Source organism: Oncorhynchus gorbuscha, linkage group LG17 (genome assembly GCF_021184085.1).
Source record: "Oncorhynchus gorbuscha isolate QuinsamMale2020 ecotype Even-year linkage group LG17, OgorEven_v1.0, whole genome shotgun sequence".
In the NCBI taxonomy this organism is placed as follows: Eukaryota; Metazoa; Chordata; class Actinopteri; order Salmoniformes; family Salmonidae; genus Oncorhynchus; species Oncorhynchus gorbuscha.
In genome coordinates, this window is record NC_060189.1 from 20,360,131 (window position 1) to 20,386,903 (window position 26,773).

General features: G+C 42.8%; 1 protein-coding gene and 1 long non-coding RNA gene across 2 annotated transcripts; both read left to right on the forward strand.

Annotated features, from left to right (window-relative positions):
- The first annotated feature begins 860 nt into the window (after positions 1-860).
- LOC124001343 (chloride intracellular channel protein 4-like) lies at positions 861-26,362 on the forward strand. Its single transcript, XM_046308065.1, has 6 exons — positions 861-1,343; positions 19,475-19,584; positions 21,997-22,122; positions 22,313-22,419; positions 23,616-23,797; positions 24,538-26,362. Exons 1-6 carry the CDS (start codon positions 1,275-1,277, stop codon positions 24,700-24,702), a joined length of 759 nt encoding a protein of 252 aa, XP_046164021.1. The 5' UTR covers positions 861-1,274; the 3' UTR covers positions 24,703-26,362.
- On the forward strand, positions 12,280-15,385 carry LOC124001344. Its single transcript, XR_006832772.1, has 2 exons — positions 12,280-14,726; positions 15,313-15,385. It is a non-coding gene; the product is annotated as an uncharacterized LOC124001344 (long non-coding RNA).
- Positions 26,363-26,773: the final 411 nt, after the last annotated feature.

Here is a 26,773-nt window from a genome sequence, read left to right on the forward strand (position 1 = left end):
TCCCATCTGACGCAATACGAAACATGTCCCAGTCCACGTGATGGAAGCAGTCTTGGAGTGTAGAGTCAGCTTGGTCTGACCAGCGTTGGACAGACCTCAGCGTGGGAGCCTCTTGTTTTAATTTCTGTCTGTAGGCAGGGATCAGCAAAATGGAGTCGTGGTCAGCTTTTCCGAAAGGGGGGCGGGGCAGGGCCTTATATGCGTCGCGGAAGTTAGAGTAACAATGATCCAAGGTTTTACCACCCCTGGTTGCGCAATCGATATGCTGATAAAATTTAGGGAGTCTTGTTTTCAGATTGCTGTTATGAACAGGCTTCCAACGTAATTAGAGCAGTAAAAATAAACATTTTGTCATACCCGTGATATACGGTCTGTTATAAACTGGGTGGGTCGAGCCCTGAATGCTGATTGGCTGACAGTGGTGGTATATCAGACTGTATATCACAGGTATGACAAAACATTTATTTTTACTGCTCTAATTAGGTTGGTAACCAGTTTAGAATAGCAATAAGGCACCTCAGGGGTTTTTGGTATATGGCCAGTATACCACAGCTAAAGGCTGTATCCAGGCACTCTGCGTTGGTCATCCATAAGAACAACCCTCATCCGTGGTATATTGGCCATATACCACACCCTTGCCAAAGCATAAATGCTGAACAAAATTGCTTGGCTACAGTTGTTTAGATTGGTCTGCTAATACTAGTAAAGGCCCAGTGCACTACTTTTGTGATTTAAAAAATGTTTTGTTTTATTGCAAGCACCCTCAGCACCCCTGCTTCCCGCGGCTGTGGATTCAAGGCTCTGCACTTGGCCCAAAGGCGCATGCCGCACAGAGAGCGCAGCAGGCATCCTTCCTCCATCAAGACTCCTCTCTGAAACCCTGCCCACATTTGTATTGTTTGCTCTGCAGAGAACATCACGCCTTTAAATATTATTCCCTCCCGTCCTCCTCTCTTCATCCTACTCCAGCACTCCAAAAGACTGAAGAGTCAAAGGGATAACGATCGCTGAACACCGAGGAAAGCGGTCAGTTTTGTAGACTGGCTGCACCAATAGCACATTGCTATATTCGTGGTCGACTTTCTCCTCCCAGCACCTCAGCACTCTTGTGTGAGAATTGCAGCGATTGTCCAGCTGGTCACTAGCCTTGGAAAAGCTGTTATCCGAATACTGCGCGGAAAGAGGGTGGCGAAGAAGAGCGAGTAGGCTGAAGATACAAGTTTGTTGGAAAATAATATATATTTCATTTGGAACATTTTTAAGTTTAGTTCACAATGTCTCTGTCTGTACCCCATAATGGAATCAAGGCGGATAACGAACCCGTTATCGAGCTCTTTGTGAAGGTACGTCCCTGAATAGATTGTCTAATAGCAGGCTCTCTTTCGGCCGTCGCATTCGGCACTGGGAAAAGTTTAGTTTGTTAATGATCAATATTCTTCTGAATAATAAGTTAGCATAATTATTATTAAGCCTAAATTGACAAATATATTTTTTAGTTTGTGGATTTATCAGTAGAAAAATATATACTTTTATTTATTGGAGTGCGTAGGACAGTTACAAAAGTGGGCTGTCCTTATTTATGTACCATTTGGTTTTAGTTATATTGCTGCCATTTGCTTGTAAAAACGGTTGCCTGGAGAAGCGTAGTTTACTGTACATAGGTCTACACAAGTCAACGAGTCTTGCAAATAACATGGTGATAAGTTTACTCAAGCGTTTTAAGATTTGTCACAATTTCAGTAGGTTAATTTTTTTGGATAAACTTCCCAATGTGTGTGCCATGTGGTTTTATGTCAGACGTGTAGGGCGGATACCACGGCCCTTTCTCCCATCATAAGAGGGAGAGGAAGAAAAAAGCATCTCCCCTTTCAAGTGTGTCTCGATTTGGTACACATTTTTTTTTTATGTATAAGCTTGAATTGTAAATGTAATTGAAAGTTCAGCAATAGCCCTTAAATCAGCGGAACATTTTTGCATTCAATCAATCGATAAACCATACATTGTAGCACTGTTTTGTCGCATTGTGGTCAAAAGAATTGCTGCCCTAGACTTAAATACAGGATTCCGGTCGTGGGATATCTGCGAGCTTAGTTGTTATTTTGTCATGTCGAGGCATACTTGAAAGGGGGATGAAACTTGTGATATTTGTCAATTGGAGAGAGAATGAATATCTATACAACTACTGTCATATGTTTGTTATTAGGTCCTGCTTAGGCCGATAGTGATGGTGGTGTGGTGCAAATAAATGCAACAAAACAGACTTTCCCCTCCTCAAGTTTATAAGAAGTCGGAGAGTAAACTTCTGAAATTTACACAGGAAAGGGAAAGAAGCATTTGGCTCCCACAATATTCTCCCTCACCAAGTCTGCCAGAATGAGGATACCTCCCCCTTCTTAGTTGGCATACATTAGCGATGAAGTAATGCAGCTTGTAGTGTATGTGAGGAAGCTCTTTGAACTTGCATTTCGATCAATCTAAAGTTACAAATTTCAAAAAAGGCATATGAACTAGACTAGAAAGTTCTGGACATCAGACTGATATCTGACTTTGAATAGGACTGAAATATTTTATAAACTCCCATTAACCCTGTTTGTGATCTGTAAATGCTTTTAATTTTCTTCTGCTAGTTGCTTGGCAGAGCGGGAAACGAGCAAACGAGCGGGAGAGGGAAAACAGGAGGAGGGGGTGTGACCCCGGGGGAATGGAGGGGTGAGAGGGTTTGGGGGCCTGAATTCAATTAGGGGAAAAACGTCAGAGGCCATTTGCCTGCAAACAAGCTTTAATGGTGATGTAAACTCACTGCCCCCCTCCAAGCAGTGTTTCACTAGTGATTATGATCATCACTGGTTATGATGCTGCTGACAGTGAGATCTTGATACATGTGTCTCTTTTCGGCATGAAATGGGTGAATGGCAATAGACAGACTCACGATCTGTCAGATCGTTAACGTTTTGTAATATGACTGCAGTTATGGCAGACACAGGATCTGGCAGTCTGCCTTATTTGTCGGGCCTGTGTGACAAATGAGACAGAGACAACTCTAGACCTAATTGTTATCACAGATTGGTCAAAAACTCTTTGCCCAGTTCTGTTCGGTGCTTGGGTTCAGTAGACAGATGGGGTCTCTCTCTTTCTCTCTCTTTATCCTCCTTTGTTCTCATCTACTGACACAGAGGTGATCTTCAGCATCCAGGAGAGAGGCCTTTGTTGAGGGAGGATGAGTGTTTTGTATTGATAATGCTGGACTGTTTGCCTTTGGCCACTGGGCTTTCACTGCATAACAGAAGACAGGGTGGTGTTAGCGACAGCCAGCTACGGCTAGCTAGCTACCTCAGAGTGAGCCACCCCTCGCATTCAGGAGCAGTTACATCATCCCTGGTGACGCCACACATGTGGCTACAACCACTCTCCCGCACCTCTCCCTCTGTTACTGTGTTGTGTGATCTTTCTCTGCTGCACTTGTGTACACAAGATCTTCCCCATTGTCCGGGTGTGTGAAATATAGTAAACTAAAATCCAAATGCTAATTTGAGTGTCCGGGATTTTCTCCTCACACTGTTTACTGTTGGTTTAGCCAGGAGTCTATGGAAATTGTTTGGATTGTAGAAGTGAGTTCAGACCTCAAGGCTTTATTGATGTGGAATTGCAGAATTAACCTGACGTCAATTTAACCCTTGATCCCCTGCAGATTAATTATTGTTTTACAGTAGGCCTACACATACAAGGAGCAGTAGTGCTAGCTGGCATGTTGAGGAGTGTGAATTCTAAGTAAATGGTGTTCATCTCAGTTGGCTCTTGATTCCTCCTCATAGCAGTCAAATAGGTAGTTAGTAATGTCTGCCATCTGTTTGCTCATATGAGACAGTTGGTTTGCAAACTGTAATTGGGATATCTGGCCAAGAGAAAGTTGAACTATACGTGGTTATGCAGAATGATACCCAGCCTGAGATTTTAATGAAGGCTTGAAGACTCCATTGGTGTCATTTTGATGGCTCAAATCCCATCTGACCCCTACTGTACCCATCCAGCCCTACCACACCTCAGGCTGAATCATCCCTCCTGACTACCCTCTCTGGAAGTGTGGTCACTTTTCCTTGATGACTCATATTATCTCGAGACTCAGGGCATCAGCCATTTATAGGCAGACAAATGCACAATGGCCACTCAATCACCCAGCACCCATATACCTTAGTTACTGAATGAAACATGAAGCAATACAGATGACTCCACAGATGAAACCAGAAATGACATGCTTTCAATCTTTAGTTTGTATGTTACCTTTGTATGCTGTCTCTCTGCCAGCAAGTTTGCCAAGGGCAAGGCTATTTCATGCTGGGATAAAGGCACAACTCCACCGCCTATCAATAATGACAACAGTGACAATAAACATCGGAAGTAATCTACTATGTCCCTGTCTGTGTTATGTGCTGCTGGAGAAAGTCACACGGACACCATGGCAACAGAGCCCAATAATGTACCATTCACTGCTTTTTAAAGAACACCTGCAGGGATGTCTTCCCAGGATAACATCCTGAAGGTCAGCACACTTCTCCCTCAGTCTCAGACCAGAGAGATGTCACAGAAAGAGCTGCTCATGTCCTGCACTTCTCTCCCAGTACTGTCTGCGTGTCTATATGTCTCTGTATTTGTAAAAATCTAAATAACTTCACAGATCTTCATTGTAAAGGGTTTAAACACCATTTCCCATGCTTGTTCAATGATACATGAACAATTAATGAACATGCACCTGTGTAATGGTCATTAAGACACTAACAGCTTACAGATGGTAGTCAATTAAGGTCACAGTTATGAAAACCTAGGACACTAAAGAGGCATTTCTACTGACTCTGAAAAACACCAAAAGAAAGATGCCCAGGGTCCCTGCTCATCCGTGTGAACGTGCCTTAGGCATGCTGCAAGGAGGCATGAGGACTGCGGATGTGGCCAGGGCAATAAATTGCAATATCCGTACTGAGAGACGCCTAAGACAGCGCTACAGGGAGACAGGACGGACAGCTGATCGTCCTCGCAGTGACAGACCACGTGTAACAACACCTGCGCAGGATCGGTACATCCGAACATCACACCTGCGGGGCAGGTACAGGATGGCAACAACTGCCCGAGTTACACCAGGAACGCACAATCCCTCCATCAGTGCTCAAACTGTACGCAATAGGCTGAGAGAGGCAGGACGGAGGGATTATAGGCTTGTTGTAAGGCAGGTCCTCACCAAACATCACCGGCAATAACGTTGCCTATGGGCACAAACCCACCGTCGCTGGACCAGACAGGACTGGCAAGAAGTGCTCTTCACTGACTAGTCACGGTTTTGTCTCATCGGGGGTGATGGTCGGATTCGTTTATCGTCGAAGGAATGAGCGTTACACCGAGGCCTGTACTCTGGAGCGGGATCGATTTGGAGGTGGAGGGTTTGTCATGGTCTGGGGCGGTGTGTCACAGCATCATCGGACTGAGCTTGTTGTCATTGCAGGCAATCTCAATGCTGTGCGTTACAGGGAAGACATCCTCCTCCCTCATGTGGCATCCATCCTGCAGGCTCATCCTGACATGATCCTCCAGCATGACAATGCCACCAGCCATACTGCTCATTCTGTGTGTGATTTCATGCAAGACAGGAATATCAGTGTTCTACCATGGCCAGCAAAGAGCCCAGATCTCAATCCCATTGAGCACGTCTGGGACCTGTTGGATCGGAGGGTGAGGGCTAGGGCCATTCCCCCCAGAAATGTCCGGAAACTTGCAGGGAGCTTAGTGGAAGAGTGACGGTAACATCTCACAGCAAGAATAGGCAAATCTGGTGCAGTCCATGAGGAGCAGATGCACTGCAGTACTTAATGCAGCTGGTGGCCACACCAGATATTGACTGTTACTTTTGATTTTGACCCCCCCTTTGTTAAGGGACACATTGTTCAATTTCTGTTAGTCACATGTCTGTGGAACTTGTTCAGTTTATGTCTCAGTTGTTGAATCTTGTTATGTTCATACAAATATTTACACATGTTAAGTTTGCAGAAAATTAACGCAGTTGACAGTGAGAGGACATTTCTTTTCTTGCTGAGTTTATTTGTATTTCTCATGGTTACCCTTTAGCTCTTCCTGGGGTCCAGCAAAATTAAGGCAGTTTATACCATTTTAAAAACATTACAATACATTCACAGATTTCACAACACACTGCGTGCCCTCAGGCCCCTACTCCACCACTAAAACGTATCTACAGTGCTAAATAACTCTTTATCTACATTACAGTAGGGGGTGTAAAGCCATTACACATACATTTTTTTTCCAGCAGCAGACTATGATCGATAATGTCAAAAGCTGCCCTGAAGTCTAACAAGACAGCCCCCACAATAATTTTGTCATCAACTTCTCTCAGCCAATCATCAGTCATTTGTGTAACTGCTGTGCTTGTTGAGTGTCCTTCCCTATAAGCATGCTAAAATTATGTTGTCAATTTGTTTACTGTTAAATAGCACATTGCATGTGACTCCATGTAATGTGAGATCTTCCATCAAAGGTTAATAATAGTTTGGCATGAGAATTATTAGGAACATATTTGAATAGCTTGAATATGTTTTGTTTAATCTTTGCCTCTGCTTAGTCATGTCATTATGTTGTAAGATCCAGTTAAAACACCATCAATAAACGGGACTGTTTTTTGGCCTCACAAGTATATTCTAGTATTAACTTGCCCTCAACCTTTTTTCTGCATGTCAATCTTAATTTGCCCCTGAATCTTTCATCGTAAAGACATTCTTTCTACCCCGGGGTGACAATTTGAAGCCAATTGAGAGTAGCCAGTTTTTATAGTCAAATCAATATAGCAGTTTATTCTCCCCAAGCACTATTGTACTGCTGCAGTCAGCATCATGAGTTAGGGGACAAAGATTAATGGTCTGTTGTTGTGTAGCGCTGCTGTTAACTGTGAGCGGTAGCTCTTCTCTGCACTATGGACTTGCTCCTCCAGCATCTGTGCTTCAAAATGCTTCATCATTGAAACTGTCAGGACTGGGACTTGGCCAAATGGACCCAGCAATGTACCACAACACAAGATTAGGGGAATTTCTTATGATACTGTGTGTCTGTTTGCTCATGCCATCCTGTTCAGAGGAAAGGCTTGGTGCCTGTTGGGAGGAAGTTGCCATTTAATCCTTCTGGTCCCAAGCAAGCCCTCTGCTAATGAGGCATTTCTCTTGTAGACCAATGACAGGAAACAAGATTGACTTAGAACAACAAGAAATGAGGGAGAATGATGGATAGGGAGTGAGAAAATGGAGAAGAGAGGGGGAACATAGCAAAGTGTTTAGGATGTGTTGGGAAAGGGCAGGCAACAATTCAGACAGAAATACAACTTTATAGATCAGATTTAAACAAGTTTACAAATAGACATGGCTTCTGACATCTTTAGCTCTCTGTTACATCAACTTCGCTAAGATGGTGCTCGAGTGCTCAACCTCAGAAATGAGGGGAATCTACCCTCGGGGCAGGCAGTGTAACCCAATCTGTCACTACCCGATCCCCTCTGCTCATGTTTCACATGCTGCCTGCATCCTCACAGCAACACACTAGTAAAATGAGCGACAGTGAGCCATGCCTAGTGTAGATAACCCTTAGTGAGCTATCCAAACAGAGAGTAGAGTAGCAAGGGACCAACCGGACCCATCCCTCCAACTCCCTCCTTCACTCTATCCACATCAATTTCTCTGTCATTTAAAACCATGTTTGGTTTTCAGTGTCAGCGGGTGAACTGTTCTAGCCACTCGGTCCATAGTATGGTAATTATACAATTTACCATATACTTCTACACCTTTCACAATCGTGTGGATGGGCTACTCAAGTCAACCACTTACAGTACTTGGCATTGTTTCTGTAAGAATGAGCTCATAAGCTTTGGTGTGTGTGCTAGACTCTGGATCAGAATGAAACGCTACAGTAGGTGAAAGGTGGGTTGTCTGGTGTTCTGGCTAGTTGGACCAAATGCTTAAAATGAGCAATGAGGCTAGTGTTTGTTTGTGTGTCCATGGTGCAAGCTTAGCTGCCATGTCAAACTGGCTAACCCCCATAGTACAATGTTTGAGCCAGGGTGGTTCTTTAAAGGGTGGTTCTTTAAAGTGGTCTAGACTAGCCATCTTTTCAGGGAACCACCATATTTTGTATTGATGTTGCCTCTATCATATGCATGTTGAACAGTGGAGGATGCTGATGGAAGGATGGCTCATAATAAAGGCCGGAATGGAGTGAATGGAATGGTATCAAACACAGTGTTTTCATCTGTTTTATACCACGCCATTCCAGCCATTATTATGAACCATCCTCCCCTCCCCAGCCTCCACTAATGTTGAAGAATACATGTAGTGTTTTAATGATGTGACAGAGGTGGGACTGGGATGGTCGGTGAGGAATGCAGTGTGTGTCTCGGAGTCATCTGTCTGGGGTCTGTTATTTTGTTAGGCGGTGAAGAGTCACAGCACAGCCTGACCTCAGTGTTTGTGTTGGAACAAACTCTTTAAACGACAGTCACAGGGAGATGAGCAGAACGGTTTCATCTTCACGTCTCCTGCACGTGTCTCTCTTTTTCTCCCTCCCCTGTTTCTGTCTTATTCTTTGCTTCTTACTTTACTTACTTTGAGTCATGTTTCACTCCTGACTTTCAGTTGTAATTTCATACTGTGTTATTATTCTTAACCTGGAGAGAGTAATGGGTCATATTACTGATAACTCAGTCAGCTAAATTTGATCCCTCTCCACCCCTCGGTCAGTGTCCCAATTAACCATTCATGTTGCAAGCCTAACCTCCACTACCTCTGTAGGCCTGTCTGTCTGGGAGACGTTAGGTTCTGTCTGGGAGATGTTTGGTTTCCACTCCATGACGTCCACATGATTCAGAGGCACACCAGGGTGTGTTGCATTTCCTTCCTGTAGGGTCTGACTCCTCCACACTCTCAGCCTTTGGACCACAGACCCAGCCACAGCCACCCAGCCATAGCCAAGTCCGCCTTTGTCCCAGCCCTTCCCTTCCAAGTAACAGGCCCACCTCAGCCAACTCTGCCGATACCAGTCCACCAAACCAAGCCCAACTTCAGCCAGCCCAGTCCTCCCAGCCCAGTCTGCATGCTTGTCCAGCCCAGAGTAGGCGTGACATAACATGATGTGGCCCTTCCCTTCCCAGAGGAAATTCCTCCTGTGTCACTGGGAGAGAGACGAGAGGAGAGCAGCGGAGCACTTGTTGGCCAGCCGGCCAGCTCCATATTTGGTAAAAGTGTGGCTTGAATTTGAGCCCACCCAATTTAGAATGTTAAGTGTGAGTGAAGGGGAGGATATGACCGTCATTTTACTAAAATTAGGCCTGGAGCAGACTGGGCAGAACTCTCCAAAGGAAAAACAACAGACATGCTACTGGTCCCAATCTAAAATTTTGATCTCCCACCACTTTGGTTGAGTGGAGTATTTTGGCCTCAATGAGGAGGACTTTTTAAAAGGTTAGGTGGATGATCGTTATTACAAAGGCACTGATGAAAATGACCTGACTGGTAATTTATACAATCCCTAAAGTGAGCTGCTGAGAGAGGAGGCGGAGTGGGACGTCTCATGATTTTCTTGCTGATGTTCCTAGCCATAAAACGTTATGGGGCGTGAGAAAAATACACTGTTTGTGTATACCAGTTAAAAGGCTGAGTAGCCAGTTTATTAAAATATCCTGAAGCTAACTACAGTGCATTCAGAAACTATTCAGACCCCTTCACCTTTTCCAAATTTTGTTACGTTACAGCCTTATTCTAAAATGTTACACATTTTTTAAAATCCTCATCAATCTACACAAAATACCCCATAATGACAAAGCAAAAAACTAGTACATTTTTAAAAATATAATTTATTACAAATAAAAAACAGATACCTTATTTACATAAGAATTCACAACTTTTGCTATGATACTCGAAATTGAGCTCCAGTGCATCCTGTTTCCATTGATCATTTATTTATATTTTTTATTTTGCCTTTATTTAACCAGGTAGGCTAGTTGAGAACACCTTTATTTAACCAGGTAGGCTAGTTGAGAACAAGTTCTCATTTACAACTGCGACCAGGCCAAGATAAAGCAAAGCAGTGTGACACAGACAACAACACAGAGTTACACATGGAATAAACAATAAACAAGCCAATAACACTAAACAAGTCAATGACACAGTAGAAAAAAATACAGTCTATATACAGTGTGTGCAAAAGGCATGAGAAGGTAGGCAGTAAATAGGCCATAGTAGCGAAGAATTGCAATTTAGCAGATTAACACTGGAGTGATAAATGAGCAGATGATGATGTGCAAGTAGAGATACTGGTGTGCAAAAGAGCAGAAAAGTAAATAAAAACAGTATGGGGATGAGGTAGGTAGATTGGGTTGGCTATTTACAGATGGATTATGTACAGCTGCAGCGATTGGTTAGCGGCTCAGATAGCTGATGTTTAAAGTTGGTGAGGGAAATATAAGTCTCCAGCTTCAGCGATTTTTGCAATTCGTTCCAGTCACTGGCAGCAGAGAACTGGAAGGAAAGGCAGCCAAATGAGGTAGGCAACTAGGCAAGTCAGTTAAGAACAAATTCTTATGTACAATGACAGCCTAGAAATAGTGGGTTAACTGCCTGTTCAGGGGCAGAACGACAGATTTGTACCTTGTCAGCTTGGGGGTTACTAGTCCAACGCTCTAACCACTAGGCTACCCTGCCGCCCCACTTGGTAGCTAGACCCACCCAATAAGAATCTGTTTTTCCCCACTTAAGTGCCCCTTCCAGACGATTCCACATGTGAAGAAGCCAGACGTGGAGGTCCTGGGCTGGTGTGGTTACACATGGTCTGAGGTAATGAGGACGTTTGGACATACGGCCAAATTCTCTAAAACTATGGTACAATTCTCTAGCAACAGCTCTGGAGGACATTCCTGCAGTTAGCATGCCAATTGCACGCTCCCTAAACTTGAGACCTGTGGCATTGTGCTGTGTGACAAAACTTCACATTTTAGAGTGGCCTTTTATTGTCCTCAGCAATGTTCCCTCAAATTGTTTTCAGCACTGAGAAAACTTGAACATTGTGAAAATTCTGTGCAACTTCCAGCGCTCGTTTACTGTGAACACTTGAGGCTGTACCTGCTTTAAGTCAGTTTTAACAGTGGCCAAGTGGGCTACTGTGGCTATTTGGTCATAATGTAGGCCTACCAGAGTGGCCTACCATCAAAAACTATGGAGAAAATGCATCCCATAACATTTTAACATGGGAATAGCATTTCTGTCATTCAGCCTACAGTAGCAGCCAATGTGGGATGTTCAATGTAGGCCTACTAAAAAAAAAATGTTTGAAAAAAACATGCTTGGCTTGACATTAACCTGTTTATCTACTTGTCCTTCAGACAAGGTGACTGAACATGCTTTTTGTGTTGTTTGATGCAAGAAACCACTTTACAAAATAAATGCATTATTATTCCAATACCATTATTACAGAGAATCAGACAAATTCTACTACCCTCTGACTATTGGCTACTTAGCTTATTAAAGCTTGTCTCAAAATACAACACTGCCCATTCAAGACAAAAAAAAGCTCTTTACTTGACTGATTGGTTATGCTGCATTGGTCTGTGTAGAGTACGGGCTGAGTCGTATTCAATAGAATCCTACTCTGATGTGTTCTGCCTACAACATTATCTCTTGCATAGTTTGTTTTGTTTCGGTATGTTGCATTAAAAGTGGCTAATATTGCGTTGATTCGATCACAATTGCCATAGTAAAGGGAAACATGAATAGTGTTAAATAACAGGGAAAACTCAAGAAAGTTGAGTTGAGTTCAATCTCATGCTGCTCTCAGTCTTGGGCCACTGTGTGCCTGCACACGCAAGCAGCTTAGAGGGAACATAAGTCCCCAGCACAAGGTGCACCTGTGTAATGATCATGCTATTTAATTAGCTTCTTGATATGCATCACCTGTCAGGTGGATGGATTAACTTGGCAAAGGAGAAATGCTCACAAACAGGAATGCAACCAAATTTGTCCACCAAATTTGAGAGAAATAAGCTTTTTGTGCGAATAGAAAAATCCTGGCACTTTTTTTTTCATTTCATGAAACATGGGAACAACACTTTACATGTATATTTTTGTTCAATATAGTTGTGATCTACTGTACCATCAGTATTGACATGGCTCAAGACTCTTTACACCAGTAGCTCTACCATCAGACCGTGTCAGGGGGGAAGTGATAACATGATCTATGACCTCTCCACTGATGACATGGCCATTATGTGTGTCTCCTGTAGATGGGGGACTGACTGAGGTCTCATTGTGCGCCGGTGGGCGTCACTGGAAATTCTGTGACTTCGGCATGAGTCATCCTCTCCAACAGACAGACAGCTGTGTGTGTGTGTCTGTGTGTGTGTGACGTCACTGTTTGTGTGCGTGCATACACGTGTCGATCCGTGTCTCTGTTGATTCAGGTTCTCTCATTACTTTGATATCAAAAGCCTAACGTTCATTGGTAATTGCCAGCTGTTGTAGCATGTGTTGCTTGCTGTAAGTGAAATGGGCCTATTCAAACCAAAAGAACATTGGGACAATGTGTAATCTCTGAGGAGTTTATGTGGAATATGATGCAATCATCAGCAACTCCTGACTAATTTTAACATGAAAAGTAAGAAGATAAATGGATAGTGCTTGGCTATTTCGTGTAGTGAATGATACTTGTTCAGTAATATTTCTAAATAAGTACTGTGGGATTGATCGATTTTTTTTTTACCACATATAACATATGAAATTACGATTACTGTTGAATCCCAGATTCTGGTTTGTTTTCTGGAAACTGTGATCTCATGACCATATTAGGTGCTGGCCCAAAATAATTTCTTGCCTCACTTCAAATTTTATTGGTCCGTTTTTTTAATCCATTGACACCCACAGAACTGTCCACGAACAAAAGAGCTCTGTGCCTTTCCTCCATATTCCTGCTTGTTATTCCCCACAAGGACCTCTGTATTCACACTGGTGAATGTAACGGTTCTGAGACACTGCTCAGAGCAATGGAAACTTGAGAGAGAACAGTGTTAAGATGGCCTGTTTCACCACTCAGAGAGACAGAACTAAGCCATGATTCATTGACAAATAAGGGCTTCTGACAGGGGTTACAGTGACACTGAACTGTCTCATTACGCACACCTGATTCCAATTCCCCTGATTAGTAATTGTATACATGTGCTCTCTTTTCACAATTTTCTTGTCGGTTATTGTTCCCAAATTTGTGGGTCTTGTCAGTACCTGTGGTTTTGGTTTTCGTGCTGAGTGTATTGTGTACTCGTTATTATGGGTCTAGTCCCGTGTATTGTTGTGCACTTGTTATTATGGGTCTCATCCTGTGTATTTATTAGAGGTTTTACCTCACTCTTTTGTTTGGGTTTACAGCCCTGTGTTTTTGTGTACGTGTTTGTTTTGGGCTTCAATCCCAGTGCCTTTCATGGCATGTTGTATTTTTGGGTCGAGTATTAAAATCCCCTTTTACGTATTCCTGCTCCTTTCTCCAATCATTTATACAGCGTGACATTTAATGTGACATGTAGACTATTTGAAATTATGTGCGCTTCCTACATTCACCTTAATGTTTATTCAAATACCTTTCATTCAAATAATATGAAATCCAAATCGCAGGTCCAGGTAGGCACAAAAACGTTGGTTAAATTGTGATTTTAATGAACGGTGCGAATTTGGAGCTGTATTTTTTTTTTGTCCTGTGAGCGTGGAGTGAGCAGTTGGAAAGGACATGGAGTGACTTCATGAGCTGGATTTCCAACCGCTCAACTCCGATCACATACTCTGTTCCTATGTCATAAAACAGTTTGAGTTTGTTGAAGAGGTTGTGGAAGAAGGATGAGAGGAGAGTGCCAAGCAGCATGCTGCTTCTGAAGCTCACAGTGCTGAAAAGGGTGTGGCTTGTGCTCTGCTTTCTTTCCCCTAGACACTTCTCACCCACTCAATCTAGCCTTTTTGTCTCCCTTTCTCCTTAACTAGGTTTATGCTAATTCCACCAGTCTATTCTATTCCTGTATTCCCTCCTCCTACACCATTATCCCTCCCCTCTCCTCTGTCTCATAGAAGGTAGGGCTGCAGGGAGTCTTAGTAGAAATAGCAGACTAGGGCTAGGTTCTTTGCCGGAAACACACATGTCAGAGGGCTGTGTCTGCTCTTTGCTGCTGTAGCTCCAGTAGACGGCATCCATGCCATGTTCTGACACAGAGAAAGGGTTTCTCGGCTGCTGCACTGTGGCTGGCCATCTCTGACCACTGGCTGTGCAGCCTGAGGAGAGGAGATGAGCTCATTCCTAAAGCTGCTGCTGACTCCATTCATATACTAAACATGGCTGAAATACACGACGGTGTCCAAATACCAATACTTTCGTCCTAAAAAGTAGGCTGTTTTTGTGTATGTGACAATTTGAAAATCAAATACTCTTGAAATGCCTGGATGTCATACTCATTTCTGATTTGACGACCGTTGATAATCTGCTGTCAATTAGATATGGTGATGCCCAACTGAAATGAACGAATAGCGGGAACAACGCAATGACGCATTCGCTGCACACTTTGTGAATTTCACAGACACAATGCATTGGAAGTGGAGGGGCTGCAAGTTTTGAGTAAATAACTTGGAAGATGGCGAATAGCAAAGCTTCTACGGTGGTGTTCAAATGTAAGTCGTTTTTGTTCTCCTTAAAATTATCACAACTATTTCATCGTACATAGATATTTGAAAACATCTGCTGCCTACCATGCCTTTAGCTAGCTACATGCCTTAGTAGGTCTAGAAGTTAACTGTTAGAACAGTAACCTTAGCTACAGGGTTACTTGCTGTTGAGCGACAACTATATTTAATGAGCTAACATATTTAATGTTAGCTAGCTAGCTGCTACTTGTAAATATCACTAGCTATAACGTTAGTAACGCGGTAGGCTACATTCCTATTTTCCACAGCGGTGCTGGTCCCAACAACTCTTCTAGTTCTCCTGACGTTGGTTCATCTGCGTTGAGCTGATAGTAGTGTTCATGCCATGCAATATTAGTTTATACCTGAATGGTTACCGCCTGAATGGGTCTAGTTTCATTGCACACATAACCTGTTATGGTGTAAGTAATGGTAACAAGCACTCGTTACTGTTTCATCCTCGACGCTCCAATTGGATAATGTATGTGGCAGTCTGGCTATCTACAGAAAGTTCACACAACTCTACTTTGCTCATATTTTGGTTAATGTTGTACTTGATCCTATGTCTTTTCAGGATCTACGTGAAGGAGTGTGAGCTGGAGGGGCCACTACCTGCATGAGTGAAAAAGAAGTGGGAGAACCTTAAGCAAAAATACACAGTATGCTACTGTATGTTAGCTTGACATTTATTGCCGTGCTGTACTTGGCTAATAAAGTTACCCTTTTCTCTGAGGGCACCAAAACTTTCCAAAAATATTTCCTATGCTTCAACTGCACATTCACATATATAAGTGTGAAGAGAAACATGTTAGAAAGGTTCACGTATTCCAGATAAATGTACTGGCATAATACCAGGTCTTTACATGTAGTATGTTTGATGCTGAAAGTGATCATTTTTCAGGAGTTGAAAGCTCCCCCCACTGGAGTCAGCACTGAGGGATGGGAGGCCACAGCTGCATCCTAGAAGTGGTGATGGATAAGGCGCTGGGGGGCTGCCACTCCATCACCCCACCGGTTATAAACATCATCATCTCATCCTCCCAAGGTGCAGCTGTGGGCTCCTCTCCCTCCCAGAAAGGTCCAGTCTGGAGAAGGAGGTGACTGACAGGGAGGCACGTCTTATGACCATTTTAGAGGCCATGAAGTAGTTATGTATTTTGTATGTAATTTAATGTAGCTATTCATTTTCTAATGTTTTTGGTGAAGTCATTTTTGGGGGGATTTCAGTTTTTTTTTTTCATTGAAATGTGTTTCTTGTTTGTAAAACATTTGATTTGATACCAGTACATCCACTGTAGGTGTGTTTTACTTTCAACATTCAAAAATACATTCGTACATCTGAGCTATCATGTTGCAGGTGACTGGTAACGATTAGGTAACTTGAAAGGAAAAAGAAACCTACACACTGCTCTTGCTAGCATCACTTTTTCTATTGAAGCATACGCTTCGGCCTCTTGGCCTTTGTCAGAGATTTTTTTGTTCTAAATAAACCGTCTTTGGTATAGTAATTGATAATATTTCTATAGCGCTTTTCATCTCTCATTCCTTTTAAGCTTCAGTTGACTCTTCAATTGATACTTGCATAGACCTACGGTATAGAAGTTTACCCCAAAATGTTGTTCTAAATGCTAGCTAATTAGCTCATGTTAGCCCAAAACAACACTGCGGTGTTTGTGAAAGGTCACTGGGTGGGGCTATAAATGATCCTGTCTGGTTCATATGTGAAGCCATAATAGATGGTGCGTTCAAGACAACTGGGGAAAAAAACATGCTCTGACTTCTCTGAGCTGAAGATCACTGATGTCACGATTTTTCCCAGTCTGAGCTCGTTGCACCAAAAGTATCTGTTTCGCCTGTGGCATACCTTTTTACCAAACAGTACGTGATAAATAGTACGTAGTACTGATAGTACACAGTATGCACTTTAAGTAAGTAGTAGGCAAGACAGAATTCAGACACGGCCCATGTCCTTTATGTTTACGTACCATTTTATTCTGAAAGATGCCATTCACATGGTTACCTCTGTGCAATGATAATCCGTTCTTTATTATGAGTCTGGTCTCGATCGTCATGGGAATAGTCACCATGTTGTGCTGTCATTCCTACCCCTGACACATAGTAACCAACAAGAATAAAATCTCTGGATAAAAGCAGAAAATAACACATTGTTGTCTCTATAGTCCCACAAGTATCAGCTACTGGTCTCTTGTTAGATAACAATTGCCTGAGGTTCCAAACAGCAATACGATTTGATGGCAAGCCTTTCATACACAGGAATCAAATCATAAGGAGGGGACACTGAACAAAGCCTGTGATCTAATCTAACCTTTTGATTTATTGAATTGAGCTCTAACAACAACAGCAACTCCAGCCTGTAGGACAGCCAGCAGGCAGATCAAACAGAGAGAACACACTGGGCCTCCACACCACAGAGAGACAAACAGACTGTCTGTACACACCAGCAGAGTGCTGTTAGCTGGACACACTGCCGGGAACATTCTGGAAACAAAGTTCTCTATTCATTCACAAGATCACTTCAGGCCGTATCTCTTTTGAAAAAAGTTTTGGATAGGTATTATTTATCGGATTTCTAGTTGTAGAGGGGGACGTTAGCTCCATGGGAATAAAAATAAAGTTTTATAAATGTGTCATGAAGCCCAGCCCTATCTTGGCACAGGTCCGCCAGTCCATTACTCAAAAGGCTGTGGTATGCCATTTTAATTAGTGTATTTGACATTGGAATGGGCCTGAATCTCAGAGAGAAATGTTCTCTTCGTCAAGATGCCCTCTGCACTGGCCAGAAGGAGAGACGTGGACTGAGAAAGTGAAAGAGATGGACAGGAGGCTAGGAAGAAGGGATGGTAGGCTACAAAGTGACTGACAAGGAGAGACAAATTGATGAGCATGCCACCTTTCAGTGAGCCAAGACTTGCTAAAGTAATAGACAGTGAGAAAAGATACATACCTTTTCTTAATGCTCCTTTTACCTTCAGTCCCTGTCCTGAATGAATGAATACGGGGCATTCTTCAGAATTAACTGGCACTGAGAAGAATAGCATTCTTCTATGTGCTCACCGTCTATGGAACACTCCATAACCAGTTCTGTAAATCGAACGGGGAAAGATTTTGACAGTGTGAAAGGGGCTGAGACCATGCTTGAGTTGAGGCATAAGGAACTGGGACATTGGGGCCAATGTCAGATCATTTTTGTTTTGTTTTATTGAACCTTTATTTAACTAAGCAAGTCAGATAAGAACAAATTCTTATTTACAATGACGGCCTAGAGAAGACATTGTAGTCAAATGATTTGTGTTGTGTAGTTTGGGTGTCAATCTCCTACTAATTACTAGTAGGAGTCAAATCAACGGCGATTGGCTCCTCCAGCTATAGTATGTTTGTTTACACAAGCAAGATCTTTACTCATGAATATTTAATTTCACTTTCCTGTTTAGTAATTACTACACACGTGTAACATATTAATGTTACATGAGAGGAGGATAGTTGCATCAAAAACTCCCTCTCTTCGATCTACCGTTTTTTCCTTACTCCCACAACTATTTCTGTACACACAACCTAAGCTGGAAACTGGGATTTGCTTGTACTCTAGAGCATCATTGATATGGACCAGCTTGAGGAGGATGAGCGGGAGTGAGAGAGGGAGAGTGTGCTGGCAGTGGTAGTTGGAGAGGTCTCTGGTGTGTTTATAGGACAGTGTGTCTGCCAGCGGAGTGTTTAGAATATCTCTCTCACTGCCTCGTTTTTACTGCTGGGGCTGGAGGCCTGTGTACACTCATAATGCACAGTAGTAGTTTGTCATGAAAGGGAGGTGAAGGTGGCAGATCTATTTTGGGTAAGGAAAATCCCCAACGTGAAAGTGGGCCTGTACTAGTGGGTAGTTGCTTGTTTTTCCCCACGTCCAGAGATTGTCTGAGAACAGTTGCCTAGTTTGTCCATGTCTCTTGTTTGGATGGCATGTAGTCGATTGTTCATTTTATAAATTACATTTTATTTAACCTTTATTTTAACAGGGACTCATGCTGAGACCAGTTGTCTCACAGAATGGCCCTGTATACATGATTCAATACACATCAAACACATCAATATGCATGTGTTACAAATCAAAATACCTTCAGTGATGTTGTCATGGTGATGGTTGAGCACAGTGATTAGAGACTGGCAGACATACTGTATCATCCCCCCTCCCACTCAAATACATCAGACTCTCTTTAGGTCTAAAGAAACAAGAAGCTGTCCAGCTCCCTCTGAGTCCCTCTCAGGCACTTCAGAGGTTTGTGTTCCACTTGGCTGCCTGGTAGTGTGGATGAATGGAGGCGGCTGTGGAAGTGTGCTAAAGGGTTTGAGACAGAGGTTAGCCTGCTCTCTGGGACTCAGGGAGCTAGTCTCTAATCTGGGTGAAAGAATCATTGTCTGCTCAAAATAGGTCAGTGCAGTAAAACACCACTCGTCATTGGATTGTAGAACAGAGGTCTGATAATATCAGTGTTCCAAGACTTTTATCCATTTTAAGGCTCAACCTTAACTTGATTGTGATCAGTTTACAAGAGACATTTAAATCTTTGTCAGCCTTGTTGGATTCCCTGCCTCTTATCCTTCCAGTCATGGTGCATTTTATTTGTGGTTGTGTGAAAACAATGCTACGTGAATAATGCTGATGTAGTCTTACCTAATCTAACCTTCTTCTCCTCTCTCTCTCGCCCTCTCTTTCCCTCTCTCAGGCGGGAAGTGATGGCGAGAGCATTGGGAACTGCCCCTTCTCCCAGAGACTCTTCATGATCCTGTGGCTGAAGGGAGTGGTCTTCAACGTCACCACAGTGGACCTGAAGAGGTGAGGGAGACACCAGACCACCACGTCACATTAGCTAGCTCACTCTTCCACCAGACATCACACTAGTTCGCTTGCTCACTCCTCCAACACACGTCACACTATCTAGCTTGCTCATTCCCCCAGCTCTCAACTAGCTCCTGGAAAGCCAGGGGAATATTCTCTCTGCTCTCCTCTTTCATTGGCTTTCAGAGCTTTTCTGGGCTCTCCACTAAGACCTTGGTAGCCTAGCAGAACACTTTGATCCAGCCACACCTCAAACAGGCACACCGCCCTAATTGCTTATTTGGTTTTCTCATGACCTTTCCAAACCCGAGAAATCTGGAAAATAAACAAGCTGCGTTTTGGAGGGGCTAATTGAGGTTGTGCTCACTTCCTCCCTAGATGTTATTTTTCTTACTCTAAAACAGGATCTAAAATGATCATCTTCCCCTCCCAAAGTCATTTGAACACTATTTAGCCTCGGCTGGAACTACAGCAAACGTTCTTCCCCATGTTCACTGTAATGCTGCCTGGCAGCTCCTTACCCAGCCATTATGTCCTTCGATGAGTCAACCTGATTATTTTTCCTCTTCCCAGGCCAAGGCTGCTGGCATATGTGTGATTATTTTCAGATATGGTCAAATGAACTCTTCATTTCCATGGGCCTTTCATCATTGCTGTTTGAGTCAGACAGTCCAGTATAAATCAGGCTCTCTGATGAAGTGTTTTAGAGGAGAAAGCTCATCCACGCAGATGCTTTTCTATCGCTTTGCATCTCTTCTCCTGAGAGAGCTCAGAAACACTGCTACCTCTGCCAGGGTCGGTCCTGAGGGTAATCTAGACAAGACAAGACTGAGTAATACCAAGAGCAACCTTTTCACTTTTGAAGGTACTGGAAAGTTGTCTGTGGGTGTCTGAGAATGTTGTTTTTCGGTGTCTGTGAATGTTGTCTGTGAATGTATTTGCGCATGTACGTCTATGTCTGTGGTGAGGGTGTGTAATGGGAAACAAGCTTCTGGAGGTCTTGTAAAAGGCAGTGGAGGATGTCCGCCCACTTAACAGTGTCTGTTTCCCCCTCTGTCAAACATGTCTTTGTTCAGCTTTTCAGACCAGGACTGATAAAGGCTTCACTTTTTCTCCAGTCAACAGAAAGGCAAAGTATTGCAAAATAATTTGTCTTATTTTATCCCTTTTTATTACTATATGGAACTCAAAGACATTACATTTGATTTACTACCGTTCCACATTAATGTGATTGTGAGTAGCCCACTTAGTAAGGAAAGATTTAGAATTCCGATTTCTAATCTTATATTTTGCAACCTTGGTATGGAAAACTATTTTTGGCCCAATTCTATGACTAACATGTCTATGATTAAAGCCTTTTTATTTATCTTCTTGAGTGAACACTTTTACCTCCTCCCCCTTAATGTTGCCATGGGGCAAGTGTGCTTCCTGTGCTCATTCCAAAGGGTTGAGGTCACTTCCTGTTTTGGTGCCCCTGTGACTTGTTGGTCCTATGAGTGTGTTTCACATCTCCCCTTATAGGGACATCTTAACCACTGTACGTACGCACATCACATTGCATTTTGACTTGGCTTGCATGTGAAGCACTCTATGGATAGGTCAGTGGTAGGCTGTTCTCTGCATCAAAGTTAATTTGCTGCACATTATTTTGTCACTTAACTCAGTCAAGGCAATGCTAATACTTCTACACTGTATGACATAAAAAGTTTTTTATTTTGCTTTGTAATTTAGTGATTTGGTTTGTGTGGGTCATTATGAAACATGACAAAGGGCTTTGTGCTGTTGACAGTTCCTTCATCACATCCTCATTATGTTGTGTGTGTTCTCATCATATCTCACCTCCCAGACAACTGGAACAAAACAAGCCTGCTCTGAGCACTGTGGACAGAGGAATGAACTTGGCATACACACACATACACGTACACAACCCTGTTGAAAATCAATTCCAGCCCAGGGTCTGTGTGTGTGAGGGGAGCGCTAGAGAGGGCTAGAAAAGTCTGGAACAGTTCAGCATGGAACTGGGACAGGGAATTGTGTCCTGTCCGTTGGCCACAGCCACCTCCAATGACCTGAGAAAGCAATAGAACTGGGCCCTGGGAAGCAACAGAATAACACTAATGATAGTTGATGATTGTCAAAGACTAGACCGAGACCAGATGGATTATAGGGATATAAAGTGAAAGGTTAGTGAGTAATCAGTGACGTCTCAGTTGTATAGTAGTAGTATAAAACTTTATCCCCAGGGGGAACTTGGGTTTGCAGCAAAGTCATCCATATAAACGAGACAGACATTTCAACAACATTAAGGACTTTACACAGTATAAGGTATGCATTGCATTTGGCTGATATGGGTATTTACCAGTGTGTTGTGACATGCCCACTAAATCCCCTGTCTTCTCCTCTTCCCAGGAAGCCTGCAGACCTCCAGAACCTGGCCCCAGGCACACACCCTCCCTTCATCACCTTCAACGGGGAGGTCAAGACAGACGTCAACAAGATAGAGGAGTTCTTGGAGGATGTCCTCAGCCCACCTAAGTGAGTCATCTCGTCTGGGTGGTAACAGCTCGTCACGCCCACTAAGCACATCACACTGCCTCCAAGTGTAGATACCTAGGTTACAGTATACACTCTGCTTGTTTGAGATCTAACCAGGTGTATCGTGTGTGTGTGTGTGTGTGTGTGTGTGTGTGTGTGTGTGTGTGTGTGTGTGTGTGTGTGTGTTTAGGTTCACCAAGCTTAGTGCCAGACACCCTGAGTCCAACACAGCTGGGATGGACATCTTTGCCAAGTTCTCAGCCTTCATCAAAAACTCAAAACCCAATGCCAACGAAGGTGAGCTTCCACTCCCTATAACAGAATTAACAAGCACACACATAAACCTATGTGCTTCAACAGTTTTGTGGTTGCTAGGTGACAGTAGTAGCCTGAGGTCATTGGTGGCTGGGTGACAACGCGGAGGGGGGGGCTGTCTACCATGTCAACATAGAGCTTTTGTTCTCTGTGGTGGCCTCTCTCTGTCCCCAGTACCATTCCTGCCACTGTCCCCCTGTACCCCATGTCACCTGGCTGGGCTCTCTAAAGAAACAACCAAACAGCCTGGTAAAAACAACAGAGCGAGATGGTCTGGAAATGAGCTCACAGCAACTCTCTTGTCTCCCCTGACTTTTGTTTAACAGGCATGCCACAGCTATAAATATATTGCCAACAGACATGTTTTGTACAAGACAACAGATGACAGTATACTGTAGCTTTGCCTCAGTCATATTGGCTATTGTTTCTCTGTCTGTATGCCATGTTAATCTGGGGTAAGCTGTTTATGACACAGTATCAGTTCATGTCCTCTAGTATCTTGGATGGTATGGTTTCTTTCTATTCTCCACCCTGTGGAAATATTGACCTATCTTTATGGTTGGCTTTGAATGTCTTCAGGGCTATGTCAACAGTACTTTATTGCTGAAAGTCATATCTGAATGATAGGCATGCCCTATTTATAGGACAGTCACACTGTAAAATGTTAAACACAATATGCCCAGTCACACACTCTCCAACTGGCTTGAATACATAACATTCCAATAAGTTGAATTTGCTCAGTGAGCCACAATTAGTTCAACCCCAGCTATCTATTTTGGTTGTATGAACTACTCCTTATTTGGGCTCTCAAGATAATGCCAAAAACTGGGATCAAGGAATGTACTCTCTCAAAATACTTCAGCAAGGCAGCTTAAGTTCTGCCATCTTGCTATAAAATGCCGCCCTCGCGTGGCAGACTACAGAACTGCTGTGTGTATCCTGTGGTGTCGGTTTGAAAAGTGGTCTAGAATACTCAACACAATGCAGGCAGGCTGGTTTGTGATTACTATATGCAGTTTATAGTTGTTGTGCTAGTGTTGTGGTAATTACCACCAGGGACACCTGAAGTCAATCTTAAATTAGTCATTATTTAGTATCAGCAAGCTGGAGAGGTTCCAACAAACTTAGTTAGAGATGATATATGTTAGAGATGATAAATGTTCCTTTTTTTGCTGTAGGTCTGGAGCGTGGGCTGTTGAAGACCCTGCAGAAGCTGGATGAGTACCTGCGCTCCCCACTGCCCGACGAGATCGACCACAACAGCATTGAGGACGTCAAGACCTCCACTCGCAAGTTCCTGGATGGTGACAACATGACACTGGCTGACTGCAACCTTCTTCCCAAGCTGCACATCGTCAAGGTAAGAGCAGAGGCCAATAAACATGACATTATACACGGAGTGTACAGAACATTGTATACTCACTGCTCTTTCCATGAGATAGACTGACCAGGTGAATCCAGGTGAAAGCTATGATCCCTTATTGATGTCACCTGTTAAATCCACTACAAGAATAATTTTGAAGCCTTAAGACAATTGAGACGTGGATTGGTGTGTATTTGTGTCATTCAGTTGGTGAATGAGCAAGACAAAAGATTTAAGTGCATTTGAACGGAGTATGATGGTAGGTGCCAGGTGCTCTGGTTTGCGTCAAAAAACTGCAACGCTGCATAGTTTCATGTTCAACAGTTTCCTGTGTGTATCAAGAATGGTTACCGACCAAAGGACATCCAGCCAACTTGACAAACTTTGGAAAGCATTGGAGTCAACATGGGCCAGCATCCCCCTGTGGAACGCTTTCGATACCTTGTAGAGTCCATGTCCCGACGAATGCCCCGTCCATGCTCAACTCAATATTTTGAAGGTGTTCATAATGTTTGGTATACTCAGTGTACACACACAGCTGAATTCTTATTGTAAAATGGAATGCTTATTTTGGACAAATAGAGTACATCTTGACACAGCAAAGCCCAGAGCACTTAGTGATTTATGCATTCTGCTACCCATATCATTTTGTACCATCCTCGGCCTACAGAGGGACCTCTTCTCTAGAAGTTTATCTAAGACTACATTAATTAGTCAATGTTCCCCTCCGTCCACAGGTGGTGACCAAGAAGTACAGAGGCTTTGACATCCCCAAGGACATGATAGGTATCTGGCAGTACCTGCAGAATGCCTACACACACGAGGAGTTCACCAACACCTGCCCCAGTGACAAAGAGATCGAGATCGCCTACCAAGACGTGGCCAAGAGGCTGATCAAATAGGCCCCCCCCTTACACCCAACACTGGGACTGGTCTGTTTAGACACGAGAAAGAAAACTATGGACTACCTTTCCTTCTCTCCTAATTTAGAGCAAACACAATGCATGAGCTCCTTTGTTCTTACTTTTCCCTTTTATTTTTGGAGATCTCTTGAGTACATGAAGCAGCTCAGAAAGTTTACTGACGGTCCATTGTTTATAACTTTTTTTTAGGTTTTCTCTTTGATATGATGATTTGAATGGCGATCTCTCAGATCAGATGCAGGCTGGTGTTTATCAGAGCTTATCAGTGTTGGAGGGCAATCTAAACACACTCCTTATGAAGTGGCCTTCCGGCTGACCCACTGTCTCCTCATGGGAATATGGTCACAACCTGTGTTTTTCCATTCAGCTGTTCAATATTAATTTGCTTTTTAGGCTTGCAATGAATGTGAAAATTACAAGGCTGAAATTGTGTTTTGTGTTTTGGCTACAGAGTTGATTTATGCAGTGTTGAAAGATTCAGTGTTTTTGGCTCTAGAGGATAAATGAAGGCAGGTTTCACTGCATGTAGACAGACGCTAGGCCAAACCACCGAGTTTGACATACTGGTGCGATATGCTTCATTTTACTGTTGCGTTGCTTAAGTCAATTGCAACAACTATAATAGAAGTAAGGCTACATCTTTTCCAGGCTCTGATACCATTTTCCTCCTTGACCTTATGCTGAGCTCAGTCAGGGCTTTCCGAGATGTACCTGTAGCAGGTGCTTGGATGAGATGTTTTCAGCTCAGGACAATGGAACCTGAGTTTAATGAAATATGTAGCAATGAAATATTAGATCATATCTAGCAGGAAAAAACAACCATTTAGACTTCATCACTGCATTGCCTCACATCACTGCTCCATATAGACACTGACACTCTGGGCAGTGAAGCTCTATTTTACCAGAAATAACATCTGTTTTTTATTTTCTCCTGTAAAGCATGAAGAGAAGTCTTTAGCTTGTGTTGTTCTGGCAGCAGTGGTAGCTTATATTATACTTCAGCCACCAAAAAGGGCACATTCATTCTGGTCTCACTGTGGATTGAATGACTCCTGCTATCTAAACTAGTGAAGTATAGAAACCACACACTTTCTCTTTCTCCCATAGAATACAGAGGAACGGTAATGTGCATCAGGGAAGATGACACTAAAGATATTTATGAGAAAAGGAATCGGGGAGAGGAGAATGGTAATATAATGAATATCGTGTAGGATTTCATTTTCTCATTATTTCAAATGCTCTCAAAAGGTAGTGAATGTATTCTTTCATAGTTCCAAAATGCTTTAGTGTGGATAAAGCAAAAATATATATTGTTTTTTTTATCTCCTCGTGTTTTGCCGCCATCTTTTCAGACATTTGTTGTAATACACATTTCATAAAAGGAATTGTAAATATTTGTTTTGATTATTCAGAATTCAATGTGTACATTTTGTACACTTATTAGTTTGATTTTGGGGAAAATAGGCATTTTTTACCTGCTTGGGTTTTAATACTAGAAGACATCTCCTTTGGCCTTTTTTATTTTCTCCTGCGCAGGTTTCCAAAATCACTGTAATGACGTGTATGTCAATGTCAGAAGAAAAGATCCAGATTTTTTTTTAACAATATTGATTTTATTGAAATAAACCTCTTATTGGCACTCTGGTTTGTAGCTGTGATTGCTAGGGGCTGTTCCAGAACGCAGGATCAATAAGTTCTAAAATCAGTTACCTAGTGGGCCTACAGTCAATGTCATTATGTTATGGGTGATTGAGGGGAGAGAGCAGGGGGGAGTATACTCCAAAGCAAGATCGATGCATTAGCCAGCTAACTTGCCTTAATATTCTGAAATCACTTCATATTTTTTCACAAAGATGGACCATGCCCATTTCAAGGTTAACTGCTTCAACAACCAAAAATACATATCTAAGTTTAGCTTTCTTAATGAGTTAGAGAGGTATCTTTGGTCAACTCTGATCGGGATTAACCGGTCATATGGAGTTGGCTCACCTTTTAGCCAGGTAAGTTTATATGGCAACGAATCCTTCAGAACTAACCTGCTCACAGCTAA

What these genes read in the sequence shown, in the direction of transcription:
- LOC124001343 (XM_046308065.1), top strand. Translation starts at nt 1,275, where the DNA reads ATGTCTCTGTCTGTACCCCATAATGGAATCAAGGCGGATAACGAACCC. An exon ending in TTATCGAGCTCTTTGTGAAG is followed by an intron (nt 1,344 to 19,474) that starts GTACGTCCCTGA and finishes TCCCTCTCTCAG; the next exon opens with GCGGGAAGTGATGGCGAGAG. An exon ending in CCAAGCTGCACATCGTCAAG is followed by an intron (nt 23,798 to 24,537) that starts GTAAGAGCAGAG and finishes CTCCGTCCACAG; the next exon opens with GTGGTGACCAAGAAGTACAG.